Source organism: Sarcophilus harrisii, chromosome 2 (genome assembly GCF_902635505.1).
Source record: "Sarcophilus harrisii chromosome 2, mSarHar1.11, whole genome shotgun sequence".
NCBI classification, from domain to species: Eukaryota; Metazoa; Chordata; class Mammalia; order Dasyuromorphia; family Dasyuridae; genus Sarcophilus; species Sarcophilus harrisii.
This window is the reverse complement of record NC_045427.1, coordinates 507,338,137-507,350,232: the sequence shown is the minus strand read 5'-3', so window position 1 is coordinate 507,350,232 and position 12,096 is coordinate 507,338,137. Positions and strand designations below refer to the sequence as shown.

At 30.9% G+C, this 12,096-nt stretch overlaps 1 protein-coding gene across 5 annotated transcripts in view; it reads left to right on the top strand.

Moving 5' to 3' along the window:
* Positions 1 to 12,096, top strand: part of CCPG1 (cell cycle progression 1) — a 76,342-nt gene that overhangs the window by 31,551 nt on the left and 32,695 nt on the right. For all 5 annotated transcript variants that reach the window (XM_031955239.1, XM_031955237.1, XM_031955235.1 and 2 more), the window contains exons 3-6: positions 2,950 to 3,076; positions 3,983 to 4,059; positions 5,656 to 5,860; positions 9,451 to 9,705. In XM_031955239.1, the coding sequence (XP_031811099.1) occupies positions 2,950 to 3,076; positions 3,983 to 4,059; positions 5,656 to 5,860; positions 9,451 to 9,705 (664 nt within the window). The remainder of the gene's footprint in view (positions 1 to 2,949; positions 3,077 to 3,982; positions 4,060 to 5,655; positions 5,861 to 9,450; positions 9,706 to 12,096) is intronic.

The following is a 12,096-nucleotide window of genomic DNA, read 5'->3' as shown; positions in this document are numbered from 1 at the left end:
GTCTGAGGTACCACTACATACCTCTCCGATTGTCTAAGATGACAGGAAAAGATAATGACAAATGTTGGAGGGAATGTGGGAAAAACTGGAACATAATAATACATTGTTGGTGGAGATGTTAACGGATCCAACCATTCTGGAGAGCACATTGTTGATGGAGTTATAAATGGATCCAACCATTCTGGAGAGCAATTTGGAACTGTACTCAAAAAGTTATCAAATTGTGCATGCCCTTTGATCCAATAGTGTCTCTACTGGACCTGTATCCCAAAGAGATCATAAAAAAGGGAAAAGGACTCACACGTACAAAAATGTTGTAACAGCCATTTTTATAGTGGCAAGGAACTGGAACCTGAGTGGATGCCCATCAGTTGGAGAATGGCTGAATAAGTTATGGTATATGAATGTTATGGAATAGTGCTGTTCTATAAGAAATATCCAGCAGGATGATTTCAGAGAGGGTTGGAGAGACTTACATGAACTTACGTTAAGTGAAATAACCAGAACCAGGAGATCACAGCCACAGCAAGATAAGATGATCAATTCTGATGTACATAGCTCTTTTCAACAATGAGATGATTCAGGCTAGGTTTCAATGGTCTTGTGATAAAGAGAGGGATTTACACCCAGAGAGAGGACAGTGGGAACTGAGTGTTTTGTTTTCTTTCTCATTTTTTTCCTTTTTGATCTGATTTTTCTTGTGGAGCATGATAATTATGGAAATATGTATAGAAGAACTCTACATGTTTAACATATTGGATTACTTGCCATTTAGGGGAGGAGTAGGGAAAAGGGAAGGAGAAAAAAAATTGAAACACAAGGTTTTGCAACGGTGAATATTGAAAATTATCTAGGCATACATTTTGAAAATAAAAGCTTTAATTTAAAAAAAGTTTCAGCATCCTTTCTTCTCTCTCTCTCTCTCTTTCTCTCTTTTTACATTGACTTAATTTACTCCTCTCCTCCTTCCCTTCTTTCCTGAATTGAAACAAAATAAACTTGAATCCATTGAGGCAAATAAGCATAATCAGTCAAAGGAAATGCATATATTGGCTATGCTAAAAACATTAGTATACATAATTGTTCCGAGTATGTTTTATCATTCCTCTGGAATTGTGTTTAGCATTTTTCCAAAGAGTTTTCTTTTCCTAACAAATTCATTCCAATCCCAAAACTTGCTTATTTCTGTTGAATGTTCTGTCATTCTTCTCTGTCACCAGGTTCATATCCTTGGCCTTAAGCTCAAATCGTCATCATTTCCCCTACATTATCAAATCTTGATGTTTATTTCTCCACATCTTTTACATTAAATCCTTTCTTTCTACTCATACTACTACTACTTTAGATCAGACTCTTCATTATTTTTCACCTAAATTATTGCAGTAGCCTCCTACTTGTTCTCTCTTCATTCCAGTCTGTCCTACATATTGCTGCCAAAGATCTGATCTTGAGATTTCCCTACTCATTTATCTTCATTGGTTCCTAGTTGCATCTAGGACAGGAGTTTTTTTTTGTTGTTGTTGTTTTTTTGTTTTTTAAGTATTTTGTTTTTCCAAATACTTGCAAAGATAGTTTTCAACATTCACCTTTGCAAAACCTTGTGTTTCAGTTTTTTCTCCTCTTCCCCCTTTATCTCTCCCCAAGATAGCAAGCAAACCAATATAGGTTAAGTGTGTGCAGTTTTTTTTTTTTTTTTTTTTTTTTGCTGAGGCAATTGGGGTTAAGTAACTTGCCCCGGATCAAAGACCTAGGAAGTGTTAAGTGTCTGAGGCTAGATTTGAACTTAGGTCCTCCTGATTTCAGGTGTGCAGTTCTAAGCATATTTCCATATTCATTATGCTGTACAAGAAAAATCAGATCAAAAGGGGAAAAATGAGAAAGAAAAAAACTCCAAGCAAACAATAATAAGAAAAAAAGGTGAAAAGAACAATCCTTTGATTCACAGTCTCCATAGTTCTCTCTTTGGATGTAGATGGCACTTTCCATCATCACTAAAGTCTCAGTTGATAATCTACATCTTGCTGAATACTATATCATGTGTTGAAACTCATTAGTTCTCATCATTGATAATCACAGTGTAATCTTTCAGGCTTTCTGAAATACAGTGCTCATCATTTGGTATACATATATCTTCATTCACTAGCACCAAGTTATTAAGTCTTTCAGGGTTTTTCTGAAATCAAGGGCTATGCTATATTTTTTATAAAAAAGTAATATTTATTAATCATACAACTACACTTGATTACTTTATGGAGGTATTTAATTATAGAATTGAAATTTTTAATAAAAGTATATTGTATATTAATAATTGATTTTATCTATGATCATGTATTCTAAAAGTAATTTGCTTAGGAATTTCAAATATTTAAAATTCTCTGATTGATATTATTTAATAGCTGCCAAGTGATCTAATATTTATCCAATGATACTACTTATTCATTCTTTCCTCAGAATCAAATATAAATTTCTTTCTCATCACTTTTAAGTCTTCATGTTAGCTTAAACTATTTTTTACCTGTCTCATTGATAATTCTTACTTTTAATACTCATTCTTTAGCACTCAAACTACTAGATATCCATTTTCCTACACATCACTTTTCTCCTATTGCAGTAGTTCTTTGAAAGCTTTCTTGTATTATTTCTACTTATATTTAATTTGAATATGCTTTTATATACTCATCTTACCTTCACCTAATGTAAGCTTTTGAAGGAGGCTGATTCAACAATGCATTTCATCCTAGTTCCTAACACCAGACTCTTTAAACTTTCTTGTATTGAATTATTCATAACTTGTATTTATTTGAATATGCTTCTGTATATATCTACTTACCTTTTTCACCTTAGAGTGTAAGCTTTTTTGAGAAGGGAGGACTGAGTTGCAAAGCAATTTCATCTAGTTTTAAAGACCAGGAATTATTAACATTTCATGGTTGTCATTTTTTTTTCTAGGGGTCTGATATAGAGACAGTGAATTCTGAAAATGTAGCAAATGAAAGCCCTGTGTTTGCATCAGAAGAGTATACAGCTTTAGTGCAGGAGATACATCAGGAACAGCCTTTAGATCAAGAAGGTAAAGGTAAGTAGTTAAAAAAAAAAAAGAAAAAAATTAAAAGAAAACTAAAGCCAGTAAATTCAAGCCCTCTTTTGTGATAACTAGTATCTAGTCTTTTTGACATATACTCAGACATTAGCCCTGCGCCCTCAAAACCTGAATTATTGGGGATAATACTATTAGAATCTTTTGGTTTTGTATTACTTATATTTTTACCTATGCTTCTTCTCTTACCTGCTCCTAGAGGGTCATACCATACAATAAAAATTTTTTTAAATGAAAAAGAAGGAAAAAAAATCAGCAATGTAGTGGTAGTTAAAAAAAAATTTAAAGCTTATTTTTCTCTACCAGTATAAAACAAATATATTATAGTTTATTTCTAACCAATAACTTAGTAGTAAATTGTATCATACTTATACATACATACATATTTATCTTATGACCAAGGTCTAATAAGTCTAATGATTTATTCAAGTTAAGATTATTATCCTACTAGAGCAGTTTTGGGATGGGGGAAAATGGTGAAAAGAATATTCCAAAAAGAACAATGGGATTTTGAAACAAAAACAGGAAACCACACATTTAATCCTATGCCAGAGTCAAGGGCAGGAAAGTATACCATACCAATGTTTTCATAAGAAGCTTTTATGATGAATGTCTACTTTACAGATGAAGAAACTGAGATCCAGAAGAAGTCAAATTTAGATCCAATAAATGTTAAAAAAAAATTGACATTAATGTTTTAAAAAATATGCTACTTAGATATTACTCAATATCTCTCAAAAGGTATTTTTTGTGTTTATATGGTCTATATTTGCGATTGGTCTATATTAGAACTATTCTTTCAGTGGCATAATTTGTGGAAAACTTATCAGATGCTGAAAAAAGCATTTTAAAATAAAGGAATAATTTATTTTTGTTCCATATCAGGAAATAACGAAGGTGGTACCGAGTTAATGGGAGAAACTACATATCAAGCTTTGGAAGAAGCTAATTCAGTTCTTGAGGTAAATTTCAAGGATTCCCAATTTTTTTTTTTTTTTTTTTGTTAAATGCTGAACAAGTTTTATTTCTTTAAAAAAAATTTTTTAACATATGCTATGTTCACTTCTTTTTTCTGTTATTTTTTCCTCTCCCATGGTGTTTCTCTTTTGTTCTGATTTTTCTTTCCCAACATGATTCATAAAGCAATGTGTATTAAAATTCATTTAATTAATTAAAAATAAATATTTTTCTCCAATTATACATAAATAATTTTTTAGCATTCTTTTTTAAAAAAATATTTGAGTTCTAAATTTTATCATCCTTTATCTTTATTGTCCTGAACACTGTATTGCTAAGAAATGCTAAGTCAGTCAGTCATAGTTGATAATTGCATAGTATTGCTTTTACTATAAGCAGTGTTCATCCGATTCTGTTCACTTTATTCTGTACCAGTTCAGGTAAGTCTTTCCAGATTTCTCTGAAATCATCCTATTTGTCATTTGTTATAGCACAATAGAATTCCATTATAATCATATGCCACAACTTGTTCAAACATTTCCCAGTTGATGGATATTCTCTCAATTTCCAATTCTTATCCACCACAAAAAGAATTGCTACAAATTCCTTGTACATATAAGTCCTTTTACCTTTTTTTTTAATCTCTTTGGAATATGTATATAGAATTAATAGTGATATTGCTGGGTCAAAGAGCATGCTCAGTTTGGCATATGAACAAGATTTCTAAGATAGAGAAATTATGTCATAGGGATTTTTTTTTTGTTTCCACTTGAAATTTAAGAAATTTTGTTATATGTTTTGAAAATTTATTGATTCATTTTGTTCATAGAGATCAAATATACATTCTATTTTGATTGATTTGATTTCATTGATTAAAACCTTGAAGATATTTTAGTTCAGAAGAAACAGTAGTATTATAAAGAAAACCTAATTTAGTAACTCTTCCCTCACCTGTACTGTAATTTTCCTGAAAATAGCCAGGCCTCTTTAATTAGATTGAAGAGGCTTAATATATGTTTTTGGATCTTGTGATCTATATACATAATTCAAATGAGAGGTACATTGCATAGTGGATAAAAGAATTGGCCTTAGGGTAAGAAAAAACTGCTTTAAACTTCATGTTTAGTATATACTGGCAATGTGACCCTAAGCATCTCACTTAATAATATTTTTGTGTTCCAGGCAAACTCTATAATATTGAAGTCACAAGTCTTGTTTTTTTTTTCTTTTTTTTTTTTTTTTAAATCAGAACAGAAATTTAAACTAAAACAAAAGTTAAAATGAAATTCTTGTGAAGATATCCTAACTTTTTAAACAAAGTAAAACAAATTGGATTTTCTTTTCAAAGATTATTATGAATAGGGCATTTTGCTTTGGCACTTATACATTGTTGTGAGTATTCTGAATTATGAGTTAGGTACATGTAAATTTTCTCAAGTTTTTATGGCCCAACTGAGAACTAGGTTTCTCCCTTACTATACTTATCCTTGTTTACTACTTTTATATCTTTCTCCCCGCAGATGATAAGGATTTAGGCATCTAATATGTATGCACTACTTTATGAAGTATACTAATTTACAATACTTGTGGTTCTTCCTCAGACAGAGAGAGAAAAGTTACCTGATGACAATGTTTATTTTGGGGCTATCAGCGATGATTCTGACATTGTTACCCTTGAACCACCTAAGTTGGAAGAAATTGGAGCACAAGAAGAAGTTACAATTATTAAGGACATTCAGAGTCCTGAAGATTTTAACTTAGGTTCTTCCTCTAGTAGCCAGTATACATTTTGCCAGCCAGATACTGGTAAGAACTTTACAGAGATAAAGGATCTTCAAATATGAGCCTTGTCAAGCCTTCTATAACTTTCTTTTTCAAATTCTCAGTTCTAGGTTGTTGAAAGAATAACATATTAGCACAATAAGAAAGTTGAACCTTTCAAGTCTTGTGTATGACATACCCTGGTTGTGTGATTCTAATTATTTCACTGAATGTCTCAGTATTCTGGGTAATTCTCTAAGACCATGTGAGCTATAGAGCAAATATATTGTGCATTAGAGAGGAAGTTTCTGATTGAGAGTTCTAAATGTTTGTGTAACATATGGCCCTTTCAAAAAAAAATGTAGAGTTTTTTATTTTATTAATATATGTTTTCAAGTGACATCAGATAGGACATGTAGTAGATGTATCAAAGACCAAAAAGCATGTGACATTTTTCAAATTTAACCTTAGGAAATGAGAAAAAGAATTTAAGATAACACTTTGAAATCTGGAAAAATCTAGTAATTCACTAATATTGTCTGTGGAAAAAGATAGGTTGTTTTGATTATTTTTTTATATCAGGGAGCCATTGCTATACAGTTATATCCCATGTGTTTATAAATCACAAATGTATGGCTTGTCAATTTATGATGTCCTGTATAAAGTGAAACATTATTTGAGGATTTATCTTACATTTAATACAAAATAGGCAAATATACTAGGAATAAAAGGAAAATGATCATATATGAAATTATACTTAATCTACAATTTTAAAAAATTTTTTATCAAAAAAGAAAAAAAATGTATATTATTAATAAGGTAATAACAAATTATCCTCATTGTTTTCATATTGCTTTGCAAATTTTTTTTTGCTTTTTTATCTTTTGTTATTGGTTATATAATTGTTATAAATGTGTGTATTCTTTAGTTCTTTTTTATTCTGCTTGCTTTCTAAGTCTTATTTTTAAATTATGTATATTTATCATTTCCTATGACTTACCACTCATGTATACTACTAATATAGAGTGGAGTGTTAAAGTTTGCAAAGTATTTATATGGCATTTGGTTCTTATAACAAAGAAGAATGATACTTTACCTCATTTTATTTACATTTGAAAAAATTGAGCTTTAGAGAAGTTAAGGACATTTTACCTGTGGTTATAGAGAATAGCTAAGAAATACACAATACTGGGTTTGACCCCAAGTCTTTCTGGATTCTAAATAAGTGTTCTTTCCCCACTACATTATTTATACACAATAGTGATCAGCTCTTCACAATTGTTAGATACGTGGGTATTTTTTCCCCTATTTTTTGCTATCATAATTTTGCTGCTATAATTTTGTAGAGATGTTTTTCTTTTTCCTTTCAATAATGTCCTGTTGGCATCAGTATTAATAAACATCTTTCTCAGTTACACATTGAGAGAATATCATGATTTTTATTTTAAAGTCCAATGGTGTCAATCATAGCCTCTCCATTTTTTTTTTAAATAAATTTTTTTAGAAATTAGTGAAGGAGAGCCAGAAAGGAGAATAAGATTAAGAAATACTCAGTGATGTCTTAGCATTTGTGAAAGAGTTGTAGAAATCAGTTATTTAGTGTCTATGGTGGTGGTAGTGGTGGTTTATTTTTGGTCATACATATAATGCAATAGAAGAAGCATGAATAGTGACCTAGTTAAATGTTATAGTACAATAGATTAAATTTTAATTTAATCTTTTCCAAAATATATCCAAATCTTTCCTTTTTATTCTTTGTAACAAAGGTTTAAAAGTATCTTTTTCTTTTTTATTCACAAAAGAAAAATGGTGGGAGAAGCTGTGGAAGATTCCAGAGTATATAAGGGGATGGGATGATCAACTGAAGCACCATGTCCCGAGCCAACTCTTTGAAGGTGGTGTGACTAAATCTGATCAGCTTGTATAGAGCTGAATGTAACTAGTCACATTTATTGAGTGCTTTAAAGATCCATTTGTGCTCTATAATACTAAAATAACAGTTCAAAATTGTCCCTATTTAAAAAACAACAGTGTGGCTTAAGCTTCTTGCATGACATTGAATTGCTTACATTTTATGAATTGGATCAAGTTAAAGTTCAAAATCCATTTTATCAGCTGATTGCTTTAGCTGTAATTTTGCTTGGGTTTACAGAGCAAAGCAATGTTAGATGAAATAGATTTTGAATGAGGAAATGTGTGGCTGCTGCTGTTTGAAATAGTTTAAACTGCCTTTTTAGTTAGCAATACAAATGATGACATACAATAGAAAATTATTTTACATTTGTTGTTATAGTTAGAAAATGATTCTTTAATAATGCTTTGATTACTCTTAAGTACAGGAGTGTGACTACATGATCCATTCAGACTATGACCATGAAAGCATTTATTTTAAGTAAGGATTTGTTTTAATTCTTTCTTTGTCCATGAAAATAGAAACTCACCTGAGGAACATCTTTGGAGATGATACATTAAAGAATTACCATTGAAAACTAACTTCACCTTTATGTCTTTAATTTCACTCTACTTTTTCTTGGTCATGAAAAATAAGGAATGATTATCCATGCCTCTTATCTCTGTATTAGTTTCATAATTCTGAGAGTTAACTAAATCTATGTGATCTGCTTAGAAAAATATTGCCTAAAAAGTTTATCAGATTGGCTGTGGCTTGACACTTATTTGCATAGACAGCTTAAATCTATGATACATGAGTATTTGATTTGGAGCTCATTTTCTCAAATTTAAGTTAATGATTTGTTCTTCTCCAGTTGATCTTTCTCCTTATTGTGGACATTATTTTTCATGTAGTTTAACCCTTGGGTTATACTACTCTACTGCTACTAATTACACTGAAAAGTGACTAAAACTCAGGAAAATTTTAAGTGAAACTCAGTAGGAAAAAAAAATTGTGACAGTTATGTTGGGGAAGTATTTGGAAAAGAAAAGTAAAAATTCACTTGAGTAGAGATCTTTTTAGTTCTTGTAGCTTTCCTTTGGAAACCTAGATTATTTTATTTCCATTTGTAGATTTATAATCATCACGTGCTGTTACATTGCTGAAGAACTATTTCTAATACCGAAGTGCTGCTTTTCCCCTTCTTTTGCTGATATCTGCCAATTAACAAAATTATATTTGTCTAGTAAGAGTAAGAAATTAAGAGAAGGATTTTTCTAGTTTCTGATAAATATAAATTTCCTGGCCATATAATGGAATGATGGAAATGAAGTGTGCATTATCTGTACCTTGTAAATTTGTTGGGTAGGTATCTAGTTGTATGTTTTTTTTCCTCCACCATTTTAAACTGTCTCTAAGTTTGTCTTTCCTTGGGATCAAATTGACAAAGTGTTTTCAGTTTTCTTCTGAATTCACACAATTTATAGACTTTATTTCTATTGAAGGGCTAAGAATAGGCTAGAATGTAGTGATTAACTTTTCCACAGGTAGGAAATGGAATGAAGAACATCTTGGGGTTAATGATCCTTTCCTCCCTAATCCCAAATATATCCCTTCTGGAAATACATGTGGAATATATGTGTCAAAATCAAACATCATAATAGTACTTTTCATTGTTCTGTGTTGCAAGAAAATTTTTAGAACTCATTTTCACATCTTGTAAATTTTTTTTTTTTGTTAATAGTGTTTCCATCTCAGCCTACTGATGATGAGTCAAGTAGTGATGAAACAAGTCATCAGCCCAGTCCTGCTGTGAGAAGACGACGTGCTAGAAAGAAGACAATTTCTTGTTCAGAATCTGAGGATAAGCCACCTAATGAACATGAGTCTGACTCTCCCAAGGAAGAAGTGCCTCAGCGCCCCTTCAGTAGTGGCCTCAACAAATGTATTATACTAGCTTTGGTGATTGCAATCAGCATGGGCTTTGGACATTTCTATGGTAAGAATTAAGAATTAGTCAGATATTATGAGCATGTGGATGATGCAGTGGTCAGGGTGTTGAGGTCAAATCTGTGTCCTACTTAGTAATAATTCTATGATTAATTAGATGTTATGATGTTTAAGCTCCTTGGGCTTTTTTCTCCTGTAAAATAGGAATCCTTATTATCATATTCATGTGAGTATATGTGTGTCTGGGTATACACATAGACAAACACATATATGTAAAACTTTTATCTTTTAGGGTTAATGTGATTAGAGTGGCCAAATGATAGATGTGTTTTGAAAAGTGTTAACTATTACACCTCTATAAAGGCTTTTTAGTATTATCAGTGAATTTTATAAAAAGATATTTGTCCTTTTTTAGATGGGATTAAAAATATAAGTTTTTACTATACTGCTGACTATTGACTATAAGATATGAGTAAAATAGTAATTATAGTATAGTTACTTAGTAATTAGTCATTCTAGCATCATGCCCTTGGGGAAAAGATAAAGATCATGAATTTTGTGAAATACTTTTGAGATATTTAACTGAAATTTACATTCGAAATCTACAGTTACTAATTTCTTACTATTTATATATAGGATTATATTTTGACTATTGCTGGTCTTACAATTTAGTAAAATTTAGGATGTTTCTTCATGACTTTTTCATATTTTAATATATCATTGGTGTTTCTATGCATTGAATTGCTCATAAATTATGTAGCATCGATAATTTAAGTGAAACAGTTAAGGAAACTTAATCACTTATCCCTTTCTCTTAGGATATCATTGTCAATGTAATTGATTCTGCTCAGCATTTTCTGTGTATTCTAACAAGCAGTTTATATGGTATCTTAAAATTTACAAATGCCTCCCTCATTCATCATGTGATGTATAGGTAATATTAAGTATTAACCTCATTTTATAGTAAAAGGATATGGAGGTTCAGATAAGGTAAGTGACCATACTCAAGGTTATATAGTCACTATGAGAAATGAAATTCAAAAAGTTATTTTAATTTCATTGCATTGTGTTGCCTCTCCCAAATAAAAATCAGAAAGGTTCAAAGGATACGTTGTCTCTAACATTTGGAGTCTTTGGCAAAGAATGAGACATAGAGTGGTCTTAAAGAAAGTGGGGGAGGAAGATTGTCCTGGTAAAGGTAGGGTTGAACTTCTAAAAAGAACTCTTTTAGAAAGAATATGACCATTAACTTCACTAATGTTTATATTCAATCTGTACTTAATTGTGAACCAGATTTTCAGTTTATCAGGTAATCTAAAATTTTGCTTTATCAGGTTCTTAAGTGCCTCTTTATAGGGTTTTGGGAGAGTTTGGTCTGCTTCCTTTTTGTGAGATAGCTTTCTTAGTCAGCATGACAAAAATAAATAACTGTAAACAAGCTATATAAAGACATTTTGGGGCTGATTCAGTTGTAATGTACTGAAATAGACTATTAATTGAGATTTGTAAATCTTAATATTGTGTCTCCTGATTGTCAAGTGCTGTAGTTTCAAGACTGTCCTAACTTTCACAATATAGTTAATCAGATAGAGTTTCTCTTCAAATAATGAATAAATTCCAAAGTGAGATTGGCTTTAATTGAATATGTTTAGTAGATACCTTTTCAGTGTACTTAACAAGAAATTATCTTATTAATCCTTTTGGATAGAATATAATCCTTATCTTCCTAAGATTAAAGATCAAGAATATATTGTCCACCCTTTCCAGTGGCAGCTAAAGTAATTTACAATTCTGTATTAAACAGTAAAATCATTTGGTGTACCAGAAAAACTGCTTAGTGCTAATAAGAGAAATGACATACTTCTTACTCCTTGATGTATTGACAGATTGCTACATATTATTACCAAGATATAATTTCTTATAAATACCTCTCAAAATGTCATTTTGTTTACCTATATGAATTTCAAAGGGACGCTTAGAAATAGGATTTCAAATATATTCATATAGCAACTTTTTAGGAGGGAGGAGGAAGATACATAGCCTCAGACAGATCCTTTAGAAACACTGAAGTTACATGGCTTAATTGGGATTTATGTTCGAGGAAGAAGTTTTCACACTGGGATTTCTTCCCACTAGAATGTTCCTTTTATTTCATGCCTATAATGGGTCTCTTTTCTTCTTTTTAATTCTTAGTCATCCTTTAAATACTATTTACATAATTCCTCCAGAAAGCCTTCCTATGGCTCTTAACCCTCCCTCACCCCTAAATCATTACTGATAATTCTCATTTCTTCCATCTTCTGAATGGATACTTTGCATGTTTTCGTGTGTATGTATATTTATGTATCTAAAATTGTTTTAGTAGTTAACTAATGGACTTATTGGTTTTATTTGAATAAAATGTTGTCTTTCCACAGGTAAACCTGCAGGTAATAAGAAA